Source organism: Camarhynchus parvulus, chromosome 1, assembly GCF_901933205.1.
Source record: "Camarhynchus parvulus chromosome 1, STF_HiC, whole genome shotgun sequence".
In the NCBI taxonomy this organism is placed as follows: Eukaryota; Metazoa; Chordata; class Aves; order Passeriformes; family Thraupidae; genus Camarhynchus; species Camarhynchus parvulus.
Genome location: NC_044571.1, coordinates 60,369,391 through 60,390,310, shown reverse-complemented (window position 1 = coordinate 60,390,310; position 20,920 = coordinate 60,369,391). Strand labels below are relative to the sequence as shown.

Genomic DNA, 20,920 nt, shown 5'->3' with positions numbered 1-20,920 from the left:
TTGCATGAATATTTTTGTCTAATAACATTATGCTTTATAATTACAGACATGTGTGGTCTTTCCTTCTAAGGTCTATTCTGTGTGTAAAGCAGGTATGGTATAAGTGCATACTTATTCACCTCTGTAAGGTCACATAAAAATCTGTGAAGCTTGTACAAAAAAGAAAAATACTTCAAGAAAAGTAACACAGCCTAAAGATCTACAGTTCTCATAGTATATACCTGTTTTTCCTGTAGATCAGGATGTCACAAAACATAAAGGTTATATGGTGCTGTTCATCTCTGCACTCCTCTTCAAGTGTCTGTGAAATGAAAACATTGAGCAAATATTCAGGTGTTCTGGATTTGCAGTGCATCCAGATCACAGTTTAATCAAACTGGTTATGTATGTGAATATGTATGTATGTATGTATGTGTATATATATATATATATATATATATATACACACTCTAAGGTTGCAACCTCCTTTTCTGTGTTAAAGGGCCAAAAAAAAAGTAATATTACTGATATTCATTCTTAGAGAATTACTTTCACTGTGTATAAACAAGGTGAAGTATCATGATAGCTTTTATTTTTTATATGGCTTTCAAAAATTTAATAGTTTTTCCGATATGTGTGTATAAATTCTCTCTCCTTATATCCATGAAGGTAGCATTTTTAGCTACTCCACCTCATGAGTGCTTGTAAACAATGAGGTTATCCTTCCTCTGTGCTGCCGTCTGCTCCATTATCTGGCAACAAGACAAAACAGATAACCGGCAGAGTGTTTTCATCATGCTGTCACTTTGTTGTGTTTCCCACTTTGTTTTTCTGTTTGCTCTGCTCCTGTACTCTGAGACAGAAATGAAATTATGCTAATACCAGGGAAAGGTGTCCAGTCCAAGTACACAGGGTGTACACAGCATGGGCTTGCTCACAGCCCACACACATGGTGAGCATGGCGAGTGATGGGTATGAGCCAGAGATGGTGCAGTTCAGGCTTTGAATGCACTGCACTAGAGTCTGGGATCTGTGCTCAGGATCCAATCAGTTGCAGAAGCTCCTCTGCTTTGGAACAGAATATTTTTCTGGATTTTGTGTGGCCATGGGGGGAAGAGAAAAACCCTTTTAGGCCACACTCTGTCCTGGCGAACAACCTGCAGTGGCAGGAATAACTGTTTGAAGTACCACCTGAAGCTTGAAAAGGTTTAGATTCAAGTAATCAATTTTGGATAATCTCTGCAATATTCAATTGTTTTGCTTGTCCCTCTCTTCTGCCTCTATACTATGTCAGGTAACTGTTGCTGCCCAGAACTGATTAAAGGGATGAGTAGAGCCAATGGATCAAAAGACAAATTTTGTATTCCAATGTAATTTCTGTTTTGACTTAGATCTTCCACCACCTTCAACAAGAGAGAGACCTCCTGGGTGTAAAACAGTGTTTGTTGGAGGATTACCAGAAAACGCAACGGAGGAAATTATTCAGGAAGTCTTTGAGCAGTGTGGAGATATAACAGCAATTCGGAAAAGCAAGAAGAATTTTTGTCACATCCGTTTTGCAGAGGAGTTCATGGTTGATAAAGCCATTTACCTTTCTGGTACTTCACATTTTTTAATGGATTTTCCTTGCTTCTCATTTGTATTTTGTGATGCTAATGCTTGCTTGTTTTCTTAGCTTTTGTCTCAGCAAGTCTTTCTTGAACCCAGTGGCTGGAGCGTGAAGTGGCAAGGGGCAATTCTGTTATTTCTCCTTTGTCTGCCAAGACTCATGCATGGTGTTGTATGTTACTTACCTGGGAGCAATTTCCTGCCATCCCACAACAATGCAACAGATCCTGAAATTCACTACAGAACAATCTTATTTTCGATTTACACAGGTTTATATAGTTTTGCTCACAGGTTGTGGAAAGAGGAGGGCACCAGGCCAGGAACTCTGCTGTTTTCCAGTGCCAATTTTTCTGATAGGCTGGCAATTTCACTGGCATATTTTTATAGATTTGTGGTGCAGCCTGAATAAAGTCTGTCTTTATGCATGCATGTATTCAGCAACTGCATGGGTTAGATTCTGAGCCCCATCTGTAGGCTACGTCTGTTGCCTCCCATGACAATGAACACTGCAGAAATTACAGGGTGTAAAATTTCAGAATCTCTTCATTTTCCAACAAAGGAACAGACAAAAAAAAAACCCAAAACAAAAAAAAACCAAGGAAACAACCCCCTCCTCCCCCAGACTCTAATTCACTGGGGAAAAAATTAAGAAAAAAAAAAGATGAAAAACAATTCTGCTTTCACATTTTTTGGCTTCTGTGACTGTCAGTGTCCTCTTAAGGTTAATTTTCATCATTTGAGGATTGACTTGCTAAACAAGTCCTTTTTCACCTTACTAAGTTGGCTCACGTGCACTGTACATATTTGTCTGCACTCCACAGGCTGGTTCATCCATCTTTCTGGGTCCTGGTGAGACTCAAAAGCACTGTTTTGACTGACAATTGTAGTGTAACACTTTCAACCCATATACAATGCGTTCTTGAATAAACAAGGTCCAGGGAGCGCTCCTTGGCCAAGACAAGCTGGCACAGACTGGCTTGCTTACACAAGCTCTGTGTTAGGTGACCTCAAAGCACCTACTGGGACCTTTGAGCCTGGGAGAGAGTTAACAGCCCAGGACTCTTCTCTGAGCTCCCACCCTGACCATCTTCTGTTTAGCAATAAGGACAGAACCTCAACATCCTGTAGGTGTCCATTGAAAGCTCCCCCAGCTGGAAACAAGCTGTCTCTCAAATCACTGTCAACTATATAGAAAGAAAGAGAGAGAGAAAGAGAAATAGAGAAAGAAAGAGAGAGAGAGAGAGAGAGGAAGGGAAGGAAAGGGAAGGAAAGGGAAGGAAAGGGAAGGAAAGGGAAGGAAGGAAGGGAAGGAAGGAAGGAAGGAAGGGAAGGAAGGAAGGAAGGGAAGGAAGGAAGGGAAGGGAAGGAAGGGAAGGGAAGGGAAGGGAAGGAAGGAAGGGAAGGGAAGGGAAGGGAAGGGAAGGGAAGGGAAGGGAAGGGAAGGGAAGGAAGGAAGGAGGGAGGGAGGGAGGAGGGAAAAAAGGAAGGAAGGAAGGAAGGAAGGAAGGAAGGAAGAAGGAAGGAAGGAAGGAAGGAAGGAAGGAAGGAAGGAAGGAAGGAAGGAAGGAAGGAAGGAAGGAAGGAAGGAAGGAAGGAAGGAAGGAAGGAAGGAAGGAAGGAAGGAAGGAAGGAAGGAAGGAAGGAAGGAAGGAAGGAAGGAAGGAAGGAAGGAAGGAAGGAAGGGAGGAAGGGAGGAAGGAAGGAAGGGAGGAAGGGAGGAAGGCTCTCAACTTTTGAAATACTTTGTCAAGAAAAACCTAGGTCCTTTGTTTCTCAAAGGCTTTCCTTAGGGTTTTTAGGTTGTTTGAAGTTTATTTTCCTAACTTGGCTGCTTGCTTTAGATACCTGTTTGAAGAACTACAGAAAATCATGAATTTTATGGGGTCTATGTAAAGATTTATTTGAAATGTTGCTATATTTTCAGGTTTATGCCAGATCTTTATTCCACTCCAGATTTTCCTTACTTTCTTTTTCTTTTTTTAATTTAATTTTCACTCCAGTTGTTCCGGTCCCTCCTCACCCATCCTCTCTTCCTGATTTCCATGCTTCTCATTTATTTGTTTATTCATGTTACTTCCAAAATGCTGTAGATCATTGCAGCAGATTAGAGGCATCACAAGCAGCAGCACATTTACCAGCTTCCAGCTTCTCTTTAGGGTACCCTAGTAACAGAGCAGAAGAGGGGCACACCAGATTCAGTTGGAACTGGTATTACTGTATTATGATAAAGAAAACAGTGGCAAAAAAGAGAGCAAAGAAAAGCTCAGCAATATACAGGCTGCCACCCTGGGCCAGAACCAGTGTTCCTCTAGCTCAGTTTCCTGCTACTCAGCAGTTGGCTGCACGCTTTGCTTCACTCCAAGTCAAGTTTTATTTTAATTTCATTTGCCTTAAATCCTGAAGAGACCCTAGAGATAGGAAATTCTGTATGCTGCTGTGTGTCCTCATTCTAATGCACCAGAGTGCTCACTCAGAAGACAGGACATGAGTAGAAACAGAGGCAAAAGATTCCTTTCCTCATTCTTCCTCATTCTGAATTTTCTGCAAATTTCATTCCAGGTTCCTGGTGCATCATTCCTTCTTCTGTTTCCTTCCGTCACAGTCACACTGTGCTTCCTCTTACATCTGCTCCGCAGCCTTCCTTCCCATCCATTTTTTCCTCCACAGCTCTTCATTCTTCCAAAGTGTTGTACCTATTGTCTCCAGCCAGACAAGGGAAAGAACCATTGCAACTGACAGGGATGAGAAAGAAATGCAGAAGCACTCTGTAGGCAAGTTCCACTTCTTTTTACCAAGACTGCTGAATGGTGCAGATGAAACATGAAGCACTGAGTGTCCCCCACCACTCCCAGGGGGGTGTGGCACTAGGCAGGGGCACGTTTTCCTTGTACTGAAATACAGGGTGGGGGGTTTACCAGTCTTTATTCCATTCTCAAACATAATATATTCTGAAATAGAACAAAGCATATTTTTGAGGCATTTTATTTTCCCTGTAAGAGACAAAAGAGATGTACAAATATAATATGTGTGTTATATTAGGGGAAAGTCGTGCCTTTGATATTTCTGTTATAATGATAATTTTGTCTACCTAATCAGTTTTATCTATCTACCCCATCTAATCTCATCAAGTTTTGCATTTATCCCATGCTTATCATTGGAATAGAGCAAGTGATTACAAAATGCATCAAGCAGTTTAATCACAGGGTTTTTGGTTTTTTTTTCCCTTTGTACTCCCAAGTAAATGTGTATGAAAAGGGAGACTGGAAGATGGGTAGAAGACTATGATAAGAATGTCGACTTGAGGAAGGCTAGGTTTCATTTAACCTTTAAATATGTATTTTGATCTCCCAAGAAAAAGACTTACCAAAATCATCATACCAGCCCATGACAAAGCTCTTTCTCAAAACTGTATGTACTTTACTCTTTTGGCTCAAAATTCGGTAACTCCTGCAAATATTGATGGCCCCAGACTTGAATATATGGGACAAACAGGTGTCTGAAGACAGATCTGTTTATCCTGCAAAAGCCCATGTGTGCATTTTTCCTGTGCTGATATTTCCCCCCATGGGTTTCCTTTCAGTACCATTTACTTGTTTCATTTTAAGTTCTCTCTGATCACCATTAACACTCTGATCTAGATCCCCAGTTAGCCCTCAGCTATTGGCTGGTGCCCAGTATAGCAACACTCAAAGGTAAGTCAAGCCATGGAGTTTGCACTAGACCTGTGATATGAAAATACTGTTTGATTTTTATTTAGCACTTTCATTAACTTTTCCTGTTTCTGCTCCTTTAAAGTGAGGATTTTGGCAAGTTCCCAAAGCCTTTTCTTCCACTGTGTGCAAACCTGAAATTAAAAATGACAAGCCAGGCACAAAGTTAATGCTAGCTGCAGCCCTGAGCAAAGAAATGGGGAAAAAATTCATTGCCCATGCATGAAGGGGAGGCAGTGCCAGGTGTTTCTCTTATACATTCAAACACCCTCAAACATCAGTAGGGAGACATGGTATTGAAAAAAACCAAGCCTCCCAGCTGCCTTATGGCTCAAAATTTCCAGCACAGATGGGTGCCTGAGGATTTCATGTACAAAATAGAGCCTGCCAGTTGTGCATGCAGAGTCTTTCTTGTTATCAAACCATCAAGGAGCCTGTTCTTCACTGGCCAGGTCATTGGTCCTATAGTGTCTGCAAAGCCCAGTATATGAAGGTGCAAGAAACCATCCTTAAGGCATTTGTTGTTCTTGTTAAGGTAAAGATGTCAAACTGTGACCATTCTGATCTGACTTTGAAGCTAACTCTGCTCTGGACTAGGTGATATCCAAGGTCCCTTCTTAGCTAGGTTATTCTGAGTTTCTGTGCTGGTGGAAATCACTGAAGGCTGACCACCTTTAGTCTTTAGAGTTGAACAAGCAGTCACATTTTTTTAGTGTGATTCATGGTAAATTTCCAAAATCTGTTAATTTGATTTCCCAAAGGGAACCATTTGTCCAGTGCTACTGCAATGTACACTGTTCAGGTTTTTTTTCCCATTTACTTCAAAAGTGAGGGCCACTTTAATACAGCTCAGCTTTGCCACTGCACACAAAACCTATAGATGCACAGTCCTTTTCATTAGCTCTTTATTCAGCTTATGTGAGGGACCTTGAAGTCCACAAGGGTTTTGCCTCCTGCAGTGCTGTATGTCTGTCTGTGCCCATAACTATTGTGGTCCCGCCAATGGAGGCAAAAGACGGCAGGGGGAGAGGAAGAGAGATTGAGTCTTCCTGGAAAGTGCAGCCCAGCTGGGAGATCTAATTTTAGGTTCACGAGACCTGGCACCTTGGCAGTGTCCTTTGCATTGCTGATAATGCTGTTCTGGCACAGAGCAAACACTGTGTGAGGAACGCAGCTGGCACGCCAAACTGGCTGGGAACAGGGGGCTAACATTTGTCACAGCTATCAGGGCAGCTGCACCACTGACCCCTTTTGGCTGACTCCTTTGTGCCTACACCTCTGTGGATAAAACCATATAATTACACCCTCATTAGTTCAGAGCCCAGTTCTGAAAGGTCACACACACTCTTCTTCTGTTTTTTCACACTGAATAGGGTGTATCTGTAACTCTTCCCTTCAACACCTTGGGACTAGGGCTACATATATATATATATGGCCGCAAAAAGCTTTTGGGGTGAAAGAGTGGTGTTTGCTTCTCAAAGCTAGAGAAAACAAAGCCAAGAGGAATTTAAAATAATAAACTGTCCCCTCCTTTGCCACTCCTACAACATCCAGTTTTACTTCACCCTGAGCTCCTGAATCTTGGAGACCAGATTTGATAGGTTCCATTGGCAGGAACCTACCAAAACCATTCCTTGGTAAGGCAGTTTTTTTATGCCTTCTGGTTTTGAAGGACCTCTGAAACACTTCGCTCAAGTTTTTCATCTGGGTTTGCACTCCTTGCTGGACAATGAAAGTCATATCTTTTCCTGACCTGCAGACTCTTTAGCTGAACTCCACAGGTGTTTGAAAGGAAAATGTCAAATCAAAAGGCTCCCAGATTATTTTTTATTTGAAGGATCACTACATATATGGATATTTAATGTCTTTGAAGCTATTGTCTCACGTGTGCTGTAGTACAGACAATCCCTTGTATTCATACAGCAGGAAGTTTTTCCAGCAGTAAAACAGAGTATGCCTAGATACACATTTCTGAAAGGATGTGCTTAATCTACTACACAATTCTTAGCTTTTGCTGTTCCTGGAGGAAGCTCAGAACTGAGTTTTAACTGTGGTGGTGAGGTGCTAAAGCTCTTAAAACCACAGGCAAACCACAAGACTGGAAGGTAGGTTCTCTCGGATTGCAGATCAAAAGCAGCAAACACCATTTTTACTGACATTTTGAATAGAAGTTTCCTCTCCCTGGAGTTATTATGCAGTGGTTGCAGTAGTGTGCATTTCTGAAGAGCTTCCTGTGTGCCAGCTCAGCACAGAATTAATCTCTGCAACATCCTGTCATTTGAGAAATCTCTGCTGGGCTGTTGCATGTTGGCATGGAGAAATTAGAGCTATCTTGTGTAGACTAATTAATTTTACCCACATTTGAAGGCTCTGTTTGAAGCCTTCTACATAATATTTTCTCACATGTTCTCAGAGATGGCATTTTAAAAGTTAGACAAACTGCTCTGTGTATATATTTGTGCCTTAGAAATAAAACTTGGAAAAAAGACAGGTGCCCAAATATGGCCACAAAAAGCTCCTCTTATAGCTTTGGCATGATTATTTTTGGACCTCTGACAGTAGTCAACAGTTTTAGTTCAGACCATGACTCTTTAGTACTGCTGTGTAGCCCTTAACTTAAAGTTTTGCAGTGTGCTAACTTTAGAATATGATACATGGACCAAATTATGAATATGCAGAGTATCCCTAAAGATAAGGCATGACAGGTTTTGTTATTTGTCCTGAAAGCAGTCTTGCAAATGCCTAATGAATCTGTCCCTACTTTAGAAATTACTTTAAGGAATGATGAACTCAATTAATTTGTAGGTGATTTATATTTGCTGCTAGATTATTTTCACTGGGGAATTTGAAAATAATGGTTGCAATTGTAAAGTCTCAAAATTTGAGATCTGGCATCACTGTAGTTATGGAACCATCCTCTTTGTTGCACAGGAGTTAATGTAGCACAATTTCTGCGTTCACCTATAGTCATGGCTTTTAGAAAGTTCAGCCTTTCCCCATACTTCCAATTCCTTTGGCAGGGTGGAGAAAAACACTAGACTGAACACGATCTCAACAGGATCAGTGGAAGAAGGACTCCCCATTCAGACTAAAACAGATCTATTTTAAATAATTAGTTTTTGTTTATCTGTTTTCTGTGCTTTTAAAAATTGGAAGCATTATGTGGGAAAATGACATATTTTGAGAGATTTCTATACAGAAATGTAGGTTCCATACCTTAGGGTTGACTTTTCAGTTCATCTACTATGGTGATAGGTGGTGCAGGAAATGATGAATAAAAATGAGTGGATGGATTTTTATCTTCTTGTGAAAACATGTTGATTGATAGATATTGCATGGATATGTGAGAATCTGTTAATTTATATTTTTACCTGGCTGCACTTGAAAAGGGGGAAAAAATGAAGAGCAATTTGAGCAAATAAATCCTGCAACAGTTAGTTCTACTTGTTGATTTCAGGTTACCGCATGAGATTAGGATCTAGCACAGACAAAAAGGATTCAGGTCGCCTTCATGTTGATTTTGCTCAGGCAAGAGATGACTTTTATGAATGGGAATGCAAACAAAGAATGCTGGCCAGAGAAGAACGCCACAGACGTAAAATGGAAGAAGACAGACTGCGCCCTCCTTCACCTCCGGCAATAATGCATTATTCTGAACACGAAGCTGCTTTGCTGGCTGAAAAATTGAAAGGTAAGCAGCATTTGCTACCTCTCAGTTTATTATTACTTAAAAGGAGGAGCCATGCAGAGGCCAGAGCAGTGAAGCCAGTTTCTCTTTGATGTGTTTCATTACTTGCCCTGTTAGCTTTCCCCCTCTGAAATGGCTGTCTTTGCCATTTCCATGCCAGTGATAATGACACTCACCCACCTGCTGGAAATGCATGACATCTGTCTATCTACCTGTGCTTTAACAGCTAAAACACAGCCTTCAGAATGCTACAGATTGTTTTTTTTTTTTTTCTGTTAAGTTGCTGCCATCATATATCTTGGAAATACTCTCACAGAAAGGCAACTTGTTGCGAGCATCCTTCTTCACATGAAAGGCCTTATTCTTAAAATTACTTTAATCCTTGACATGTAGGTTACTCCATCACATGCACTTGACTGTCCCTGGCATTCAAATTGCCCACATGAGCTGACACAACTTATCTCTGACACACACCATCCCTTCTTTCACTCTCTCTTTAGGGTTAGAATTACTTGTGCAGGATAGTGTCATGTTTTGGTATGTGTTTGCTTCCTTGTTTGTTTTTTTCTAGGTACATTTACTGAGTTAATATTTTTCAAGGGTGCACTTCAAGGATTCATTTTATTTTAATAGCTAACATAAACAGTAAGAAGCAAAGAAATAAAGTTATTTATGGTAACAAAATTTAAAAGAAGTATCTAGCAAACAAGTCTTCACACCGCTTAGCGTTGTATTTATTTTCATCAAGTGTTTAGCAGCTGTGTTTGGCATTCTTTCCCTCACGATGGCCAAGCACATTGCTTAACTGTGTGCCAGGTCACAAGAAGCTGTGATTCTTGCCACTATTTCAGAATTATCGAGATTAGGCTTAGACTATCTAGCTGTCATCACACTGGTCTCTGTTCTAACTATGAAGAATGTTTGGGGAGCTGAAGAAGGACAGTGCAAAGTGTTTCATCCTTGGAGCGTGGAGCAGAGATGCACCCTGCTGTCTCTTTGAGTACTGCATTGGTTGCTGTTAGTTGTTGCTACTACCTCAGTCAGTTACTAGTTTGGCTGACTCTCATTCCCACCAGATGCACTTCTCCATAAAATAATTCATCAGTCTATCTGATAGATTGATGAAATAACCCATATGGGTTTATAGACCAGGAGAAAAGAGGCCCTAATACAAGAAATTTTAATTCATACCCTGCTTCCAGTCCAGTTTTAGATCCATCTGGTTTTAGTTGAATATTTTAGGAGTTAATCTTTTGTAGGGAAGTTTTCTTTATGTAGTAAGGCCTACAGGTTTCCTGAACTAAACTAGAAAATGCAAGACGTCTGGACAATTTCTTCCATATGGTTAGTCATTGCCTGGGGCAACTGAATGTGGGTTTTTGCAAGATGTTTAAGATGACTATATTTAGAAGGATTTTTCTTTTCATTATGGGAAGTTTCCATACTTAATTAAAATCTACTCCAAGCATTTATATCTTTGATTCTCCTAAGGGAAATTTAAACCAGAACTTGACATATATGCTCAAGTTCAATATAAAATTTTTTTAGCACGATATAGACCAATACTATGTGCATAACTGTTTCTCCAGAAATAAACTTTCAGCAATGTACGTCACTTAAATTAAAAAAAAAGGTAAGTCTATTTTCTTATTGGTTGAAAATCATTAAAATCCAGCAAAAGAATATATTGCAATTTTAAAAAGTTCTGCTAATTAACAGTTGCCTTGCTGTGATTGTTGTGAAATTAAAGACACCAGCCCTGGATCTGATAGGTAAGGGTGGAGAATGCAGAAAAGATCCCTCTCTTCTCAGTGGGCATGAGCTGTGCCCTGTTCTAGGTAGTAAAGAAAGCAGAGTGGGCTTCAGTAGTCACACTGGTCTGCTTTACCTTTCCTATGGCATCACAGCCAGTGTCTGTAAAACAGTGGCTTTGAACTTTATGGGCTCCCTTGGGCAACATGGAATTGCCACATGAGCTCTTTGTGACATCCTAAAAAAAAGAAGTAAACCAACAATAAAGAAAATTCTCTAGCAAGGGGCAGTTCATGTAAGAGACTCATATAATCATTAAGGCTGGAAAAGACCTCTAAGATTGAGTCCAGCCATCATCATACATTCACAATTTAAATGTGGACTTCAGATGAAAGTAGCAGAGTATATAAATGTATGTACACATACACACGTAGACATACACATATACACACACACTCACAGAGATACGTAAAACTTGGAGTTAAAATCTCAGGTCTCTGTATTATCAGCACATTTGTGCTGCTGCAAAAGCCTGGAGAATTCATCCTAAAGTAAAGAAGGATCATAATATCTCTGCAATTGTCAGGATTTAACTTGAGAGATTGTTTCTTCATCAGATGCTCTGCAGTTGTCTTCTTAAGGAAGGTCATCACCTTGCTGTGGTGCCCACTTCAAAAGACTCCTGAGCTCTGTTGCCAGCTCGTGAGACAGAGCTGCAGGTGCCCAACAGGCAGGTTTCAGCTCCTGCAGTGCCTCCAGAAGTTCACAGAGCAACAGTAGCTAAAAAGCAAGCCAAAATAACTAAGCATATCTCAACCCAAGATACTGCTTTGCAACCACAAATGTAGATAAGTTGGTCTGAATCCAAGCTACTTTTGTTGTCAAAATAACCTTGTAAATTCCTGACAGCAAGGAAATCTTATGGGGGGCAGAGATGAAGTAGGCTTATCAGCCACTCCCCTAATGTGGTCTAGATATTTACTGATATCAAGGTCACAATATCTTTTTTTCACTTCCTGCAAACTGCGGCATAAGACTAAGAAATCATTGTTTTTGTGTAACAGACTTGGCTGGAAACTCTTGCCCCAGTGTTGTCAGCATATTCCTATTCCTCTGGTGTGCTGAAGTTACCTGGTGCAGCAGTGACTGTGGGTGAGAGTACAGAGGAACTTTTGTGCCAGGTGAAAACAGAATTTCATTGTAAATTTTCAGCCAGGTAGTCTCTACTGGTGTGGAGTTTCACAGAACAAAGGAACCAGTTCTCCAGTGCCTGGTGTCTGGGGCTGGGAATCCACTGCATCTGAGGCCTCGTATACATGAGGATTTATAATATACTCTCCATTCCCTGTGGACTACCCTGAATCCCTTCGTATCTGCGAAGAACTTGGTTTGAACACTTAATTTTTGTGGGAATTAAAGAAACTATGGACCAGTGCAATTTTTCATCACTTTGCAATTCAGTGTGTAGCAAACAGTGTTTGTTTATGTGTATCTCCCTTTCCCTTTTGCCTTTTTCCTTCTTTTTTTATTTATTAAGAACTTCATTACTCCTGCAAAAGAAGTCCTTCCTAACTCTCTCCTTGTTGGCAGTATGAACATTTTTTTCCTACACCATTCATGTCATTAGCCTGAGCCTCGATTTTCAAAATGAAATGAGCTCCAGCATTCCAACAAGATGAGTAACATGAACATGAGATCCTTCTTATCTGTGTTTCCTTGAGAAAATACCTCCATAAATTCACAGATGTGAACTCTGGGAATCCAAGGTCCTTTACAATGAAGTGTAAATGTTATTTACCTCCTTAAACAGCCTTTGAAAATAGACCTTGAGTTCTTGTTTTGACAAAACCAGCAGAATATTGTGTCTTCTGCAATTACACTAGAAAAAAGTGACTTTCACTTCTTCTGGTTCCTTGCAGCATTTGTGTGTGTCTTTGAGATTTTAATTCCTCAGTGTTAAATCAGATGTGTTATTACTGCACAGTGGAATGTGTCGGTAGATATTTAGGTTCAAATTTGCATGCTCTGACATCTGTTTTCCTGGGTGCGCTATAAACAGTTAAGTCTTGTGGTGCCCAGAACAAGACACAACTGGAGATAGGCTGAACCTTTTAAGTGGAATGCTGCTCTGTCAGGTGCATTGGAACAAAACATTTTAATCTGTGCTTATGACATTTGCGTTTCAAAGCAGGATTTCAAACATTATGGTTTTCTTAATTCAAGCATATCTGTACCTAATGGTATCATCTTCAGAAATCACTTCTTGCAAATTAGATCCTTTAAAATGCTACATATGTCTTATTTGCTGTGGGTAGCTAAATAGTTATATCACTTAACAAAGGCATCTCTTTATATCTGAATATCTGGTTTTTTAAAATATTTTGAGCAAAGGAGACATAAATATCTGAGAGTTAAATACAATATCCTGGAATTTACCTCCCTTTTTAATATAGTGTTTCTTTATGAGCACAGGGAAGTTATTCATACGGTTTTTCATTTTAAGAAATATAATTTAAAAATTGAGAAGCTACTTCTTTGCCAGGCACTGTATGATCCCCTGAAGAGAGCAGAGATTGGAAATTTAAATAAATAGATGGCAGTTAGAGTGGAATGAAGGATGTGCCGTGCACAAGACTCAGGTAACATCAAGCCTGACAATCTCAACTCTTGCACATGGTTTGAGATATAAACAACATTTAATTGCCTGGGAAACAGGATATTTCCCTGAGAAGAAAAATACACTGCTTTCAATATTACCCTGCACTTGGGAGCCAGACTGGTGGAGCACTAGAGAGACAGTGCAGTTATGCAGAGTCAAGTCTCACCCAGAAAGGCTCAAATTCAGTGCAGAGCTATGTCAGAGGGGAGGCAAAGTGAGATCCTATGAACAAATCCAGTGAATGCCAGGTTTAAATGCTGAAACTCCAGACTTTTTTTAGCATAATTTTTTTTTATTAGTGGTATACCAGGACAGAGCCCTGAAACAGACATGTTTCGACACTTTAGCATCAATTGTGTTCCCTCACCCTTCCTGGTTTTAGATTATCATTTTCTCCTTCCTTCTTCCATATGCTGCTGACATCTGCTGTGGCACAATACATCTGGCTCCAAGAGCCTCGCACAGGGGCTGTGAGCAGGCACGGTGCGAGGGCACTTTTGTCTGCTGGCACAAGAGCATAAGGTGGGTTCAGCTATCAGCAGCCTGGTAACCCAATTCCCTGGGCACATTCCTCCCAAAGCCTGCAGGAGGTACACTCACTGCTTAGTGCATCACTAAAAACGTCCTCCCTCACCTCATCTGTATTGTATCAATTCAGATTTTGAGGGTTTAATATAAACCCACTGGATTAAATGTACCACACTGCAAAAAGACTCAAGTTAATTACTAAGAGCTGGGACATGGCAGCTTGCTGATCTGAATGTTTTTGGTATGATTTTGAGAAATAGAGAGGAAACTCAATACCCTCATAATTACTTTTCATTGGAAATAATGGCATCAGCAGGAGAAGATAATGGATTTCTGTGTCTGACATGAAACACCCACCCCGGGAAGAATCTTGTGTGATTTAATTTGAAAGAAAGAAAGAGTTTGATTACGTAGGAGGGAGAGATTACTTTTTAATATATCTTTTAGTGAACATATAAGTGTATTTTTATCAAATCTAGTGTCAGAGATTTGTTACATAACTGGAAAAGTTTCTTGGTTATAGTATGCAGTTAAGGCTATTTAAAAAATAGTAAGGTGGATATTAATCATTCTTTAAAAAAACCCTTTGGCAGTAAGAATTTGTATTTCTTGATTCTTACTTGTTATGCAATGCCACTGGGTTAAAAATGTTATTAATCCCAAAAGTACTAGACTGATGTGTGTGATGCATGGCACAATTATATAAGGGATTTGAGCAGGAAAAAAAGAAGGTGAGGGTAGTAGACTGAAGAGCTGTGTTTCTAGGTCACTGGCAGACACTCTGTACAGAAGAAGCTCTTAAGCCAAGAGTAAAATAGGTTGTCATTTTGGCACCAGAAGTGGTATGTGCTGGGAAGAAAATTGTTCCTGATGCACAGGGGAGCTGGGCTGAGCCTGCTGATGAGAGAGATTAGTGAACCTTTTCTCTGACCTGGTTCACCCACAGCAGTCACCTCCTAATGTTTATTCTTTTTTGTGTTGAATTCAGTCTTTGCAATTTAGAAATCTTAGTTATAGTTTATTAATTTATCAAGTCAGAAGTCAGATTAAGAGTAACCTTGGCCATACATCCTCCCCTGGCTGCTGCTTTACATAATGAAGAAGTTTGCATCCCGAACTGAACTCTGCCGCCTTCCTGTTTGAACTGGGCCCAGTTTGACAAACTGGAACTGGAGTCTGAGCAGCTGAGCAGCTCCAGGCAGACTGAGGGCAGTGTAACCATGAGCAAAGGGGTAGTGCTGAGTGTGGGGATGAGGTAGGGAACACATCTTCCCATGGCACTGCTACAGCTGACAGAGGACGGGCTGTTAATCAGAGGCAAAAATGGACAGACATATCCCACCACTCTTGTCCTTTCTCTGCCTGCTCTACAGCATAGTCATGCTCAGTACTCACAAGAATGCCTTCAGAGGGTGTTTGTTAATTGGGTTTCTGCTGGTCAGGGCAGAACTTGGCATAAAGGTGTACCTGCCCCTTCCCATCTTACAGAGGGGCCACAAACGATGAGATCATTAATGCTTCCCAAAACATAGGCAAACAGCACAGGAGTTTTCTAGGTGTAGTCACTGGAGTAAAGACCAACTCTGTCTCTTCAGCATGTCCTTGCAAGCCTGGGAGATTGCATTAGGGGAGCAAGGTTCGGGACGAGAGACAGTGTATAGTGACTCTGGACAACACCATAGCCCATAGGACAACGTAGAAGGTTTGCTGTGATTTAGAGAGGCTCCAAGTGTTGTGTGAAATATCTCAGATACTTTTCAAACATTTGAGAAAGACCAGGGTTGAAAAGATAATAACAAGGCTAAATCAGTAGCCCAGTGTTTGATATTGTCCTAGGTAGAAGTCCAGCACACAATGTCACTCTTGAAACACAGAAATATCAAGTTAGGTATATTTGCAATATATATATAAATGTAAAAATTACAGAAATAACAGTGTTTGAATGCCTGGCTTCAGAGTGATGGGTTAGTCTATATCCTTTCTAATGGCTCAGACCTTAGACACGATCACCCAAGTTGTGAAACCACCTGGTGGAGGTCCTTAACACTGAGAGATAAATAGTCACATTTGAGGGTACTCTGAGCTGGATTCTACCCTGTGTTACACCAGGGAAACTCCATAAGCTGAAAGTAAAACCTCTCTTTCCAACACCTTTTCCCAGGATACCATTCTGTAACAGTTGTTGTCACAGCTTTTTCAATTAAATGTTTATTCCAGTTGGGGCTGCTTAGAGGTGGTCAAATTACAAGCATAAAAATGCAAAACATTTGTCAACAATAACTCCCTTTTTTCATAGAAATATTCCTGTTAAAAATTTTCTGGGCGGCTCTAGGGATGCATTTTCTGTTCTTGATATTTTATTTCATCTAAGTTGTGAGCTAGGATTTAAATGCCAAATATCTGTAGCTGATATAAGAGGAATTTGAAATATCTTATCTCTAGTGCCCTGTGATTGAGTCTGGCAGCGCCTGGAAATCTCTGTCGACAGAGACCCAGCAAGCCATCCTGGATGGATGGGTAATAATCTTCAAATGACACAACGTTGTCAGAGCTTGTGTTAGAGCTGCCCTTTACAGGGACATGCAGGGGTGCAGGTGCTTGCAGCAGCCCTTGTGGAGTGTTGGGATTACTCCAGCCAAACATGTGCCTGTTGCAGGGATGTCAACACAGGAGCAGGCCAGCCCAGGCTGCCTTTGCAGCTGCTTGAGGGCAGCAGGCACTTCTGGGGCGCAGTTCACCTCACCATTAAACAGACAGCAAAAGCAGGACTGATAAAACCTACCTTATTTGCTTAGAATATGCTGTGACTTAGAGGAGGAAAAAGCTCTAAGAGTAAGAAATAATTTGCCACATGCTTATTTTAAAAGAACGATTACATATGGGAACATGTCTTATATAAAGGAATTTATTTGAAGAGTGTGTTTTTAAACAGTGTATAATTATGTGCATCCTACCATGAGGGAATAATTTTGAACAGAATTAGGAGTTTTGTTTTATTTTTTTAAATAAACGGCTGCAATCATAAGGCAGTTCACGCTCTGTTTAAATTAGATTCCATTGCTGCATTTCTTCTACTATTTATCTACTAACTAAAAAAGAAATTAACAATCTCATATAAAAATCTGATTTTCTAAGGCAATCTCTCATTGCTAAGAAAGTATTCTGTATGAAAAAATGGATTCATGGTGAGTTACCTTATATCAGTCAGTGAGTGAGCTCAGGAATATAAAAGTTAGAAATTAAGGTGACATAAATTTTACAAATGTAGAGAAAAAATTTTATTAACTAATGTGCTCCTGTTGTGCATATATTACCCTCTAGCATTTTTGAATGCAACTTCTAATTATGTAATCAATGAAGATGCTGATGTTTACCAATGAAGGGATTTTTTCCTGCTCTGTGAGCAGAGCTGTGGCTTAACTATAACAGTCCCACAGACCTCTGCAGCTCCCTGGAAGTACAGTGTGATGAAAACAGGTTTTCAGCATGTCCTTTTAAATGGGTAGAATCTATGTGGCAGAAGGATGAGATGTTTACGAACATCCCTTACAGACACCCACTGTGCCTGATAAAAACAAAATGAGGGGAGGGTATTTTTTTTATAGAGGCTCTACAGCAAAACAACACATAAATGAGTACTGGGAAGAGACTAAAACAAGGAAAAGGGAGGATATTTCTGTGCTGCTGATTTTCCTCATGCATGGAAACATGCTAACATTGCCAGAAACCATTACAGGTTATTCTTATTTACTGGTGTAATTATAATAAACATTGTATTTCAGGGATGAGTTCTTGGCTGTATTATGTGTTTGACATCCAGTTCCCAAGCAACTCAGCAGGCTGAAGATTTTGCCCAAGTCCTTTGGAGAGCCTTATCCTCATGTTTTCTTGCAGTGAAGAGGCTTTGCATGAGTCTTGTTTACATTTGGCATTTCTTGGGGTCTGTATTCAGCCAACCTTGCTCATCAGAGACACTTAATACTTTCCTGATGCATATGTACCCAGCAAAGCTCAGAAGTGGAGTCTGATCCAAAGGGACAATATGAAATTAAAGGATGCTCATCTGACTCTACTGCCCAGCAAAAATTAATGAATGGTGCTAATGAATGATATGTTAATGTTTTACAACAGATACACCACTGTACACAGGGAATGTGTTATGTGTTATTTTGCGCTTTTTTCTTGAGGGATCTTGGGTGAACATGCCTATTCAGCTGTGGAAAGCAAATCTTATTGCTGTAGCTGAAAGCATGTTTCAGTTAATAAGATGTTAAAGATCAGGCAGTGTAAAAATCTCTTCTTCAGAGGCTGTGGGCACAGTCCTCTCTGTATTTTAGGCTATTCGCCTTTTAAGGACATGATTATTGATTAAGAATAAAAGCCAGAATCATCACTTAACAATTAGTATTTCATTATTCTTTGTACATGGAAAGCAAAGTCTTACAAACTGTGTCACATGTTTCTGTATCCTGTATCCTGTAACACAGTTGGCTGCATTTAGTATTTTCCAGTTTTTGTTTTAAGTGTCTGTTGGTTATGACTACACTACATCTTCCTGCCATGACCATATACCTTCTCCAACAGAAAGGTGTGCACACCGTCTAAAATATATATACAGAAATATAACCAAAAAGCACTAGATGAGATGTTTAAAATGAGTTGTTGGGAAATTGAATTTTTATAGAATAAAATCCTGGTGAAAAAATGCTATCAAATTGCACAAAAATGGTTCCACAGGAAGACACTGTAGTAATAATATTTTCTTGTAGTTCAGTCTAAATGGGACTTAAAAATAAATGTTTCCTCTTAATCCTGATGAGGCCTGAAGTGTAATGGATGCTGTGCTTAGAGTCTTTTGAGGAAGCTGAGAGCACTGTCAGAGGAAAGAAGATTACCCGGGGAGAGAGTGTGCAAAATCTAGCTTTCAGTTTTGGCAATCTTTCTACAGAGAAAAACAACTTTCATTACCTGAATGGCAAACATGAAGATGTAATCTAGGTGTTTTCCTGGATTCATTTGAAATCCTTTAAAAAATATATAATGTGAGACTTAAAATAGTGCAAAACAAATAATACAAAATGAATGAAGGCACATTGTCTGTTCAAAGCAGTTCCTCATAATTAATCAGTGTTTTGAAGAGGAATTGTTCGCCCTCAACGTTGTTCCTTAATTAACAACATGATGTTAGTGAAATTTGTTGACAGAAGTATGGCTGAGCCCAAGCTCCAAGACTGAGCTTTTGGCTGGGCAGATTAACACAGACGCATTTCATTTCCTCAGTGAGTCCAGTACCACAGAGGTCTCCTCACTCCCGCTGTAAGGTCATTCCATATTGCTGAATAGCTTAAGGGACACATTGCAAAAGTGAAGACTCAGGCCACAGGGAACGGGGGGAGGCTGCTTTTTGTTGTGAGAAAGCTATTAAAATGAGAAGACAAGTCTTGAAGGAAGATTTATGTAGTTTCACGTGACTGTATTGGCTTCTACATCTGATGGAACAAAGGACACAAAAGTTGCCCAAAATGATATACTGCAAGCAGGATTTATGGTGATTTTAATGTGACATGGAGCAGAAAATGTGTTCTCAGCAGGATATTTATGCCTGCAATTTGAAAGCTGTGCTTTGATTGTTCTAGATGATAGCAAGTTTTCCGAGGCCATCACGGTGCTGCTCACCTGGATTGAGCGAGGCGAGGTGAATCGTCGCTCTGCCAACCAGTTCTACTCCATGGTGCAGTCGGCCAACAGCCACGTCCGCCGGCTCATGAATGAGAAGGCAGCTCACGAGCAAGAAATGGAGCAAGCCAAGGAGAGTTTCAAAAATGCCTTAACAGGGATCCTCACTCAATGTAAGTAACTCCCTTTTTTGTCAGTGTTGTTGTAGTGATGGTGGTGGTGGTGGTAGTGGTTTTATCATTTTGCTTGTTTGTTTGGGGGTAAGTAGTTGCAATGCAGTCATGCTCTACTTCACATCCTATTCCATACTCTGTGGCAGTTTGGAGGATCAAGGACCATTCCTAAGAACTTATTATTCAAGGTGAGCAAAGTTTCAGTAGTTTTTTTTATTAATAGATGAAGACGTGCTCTATTCACAATGTCTACTCTTGTGTAGACATAACGCTTCAAGAATGGACAAGACAGAAGCCTCACTGCTCTGAGAAAAGGTCATGGTTTTTTTGAGAGAAGGGATATGTAGCCTGTGTGTGGCAGCTAGTTAAGTAGGTCAGTTGCAGAATAGAGCACAATTAGGTAATATTTTTAGCCTGTGTTTAGGTAAGAGGCAGTAGAATCCAGTAACTTATAGGGATATATTCACAGATAAAGACCACCTTCACAGTAGAAAAGTATGCTGTACTGGTGCTGGCATCAGGAGTGATCTGCCAGTGTTAATTGGGCAGATAAACTGTCTTAAATATCTAGAGCTGGCAGCTATTTCCTTAGTACAGAAATACAATCAATGAACGTACCCTAATGAGGTTCCCTCATAAAACAATGATCAGGATACTTGCCTAGAAGTTTTCTTCAAAGGGAGGAGAGAAGAGAGGAGAGGAGAATATGAGAAAAAAAAAAGAAAAGGCAAGGAAAAAAGGAGAAAGAAAACTGATTTCATTGTTGGTGGTTTTTAACATGTCTACTCATGGCTTCTCAAGGAAGAGGCATTATGATACTCAGAAAGGTGAAGCCTGGAGCCAGCTCTCATGTGCCAGTTGAGAACAAAACCCAAGATAGTTTACCAGACAGAGGAGAGTGAAGTTGTTACGTTGTAATTTCTGGATCATACTCCTAATCTTTACATTAAAAAAAAAAACCCTAAAGGCTTTTGTGCAATTTATTTCTGGTCCCTCAATGGGCATCCTTTAAAAGTTAGGGTTGAAGGCATAAGCTTAGATGGACTTGTCTGGCTTAGCAGAGCAGCCACTAAAGCTTCCTGCATAAGTGATGGAGAGCTCATCATCTCAGAAGACAAATTCACCACAGGGCATATATCCTAATATA

At 40.2% G+C, this 20,920-nt stretch overlaps 1 protein-coding gene across 9 annotated transcripts in view; it reads left to right on the top strand.

Annotated features, from left to right (window-relative positions):
• The window catches only part of ENOX1 (ecto-NOX disulfide-thiol exchanger 1), a 362,160-nt gene that overhangs the window by 259,444 nt on the left and 81,796 nt on the right, over positions 1 to 20,920 (top strand). For all 9 annotated transcript variants that reach the window (XM_030971239.1, XM_030971057.1, XM_030971146.1 and 6 more), the window contains 3 exons: positions 1,371 to 1,577; positions 8,755 to 8,988; positions 19,561 to 19,773. In XM_030971239.1, the coding sequence (XP_030827099.1) occupies positions 1,371 to 1,577; positions 8,755 to 8,988; positions 19,561 to 19,773 (654 nt within the window). The remainder of the gene's footprint in view (positions 1 to 1,370; positions 1,578 to 8,754; positions 8,989 to 19,560; positions 19,774 to 20,920) is intronic.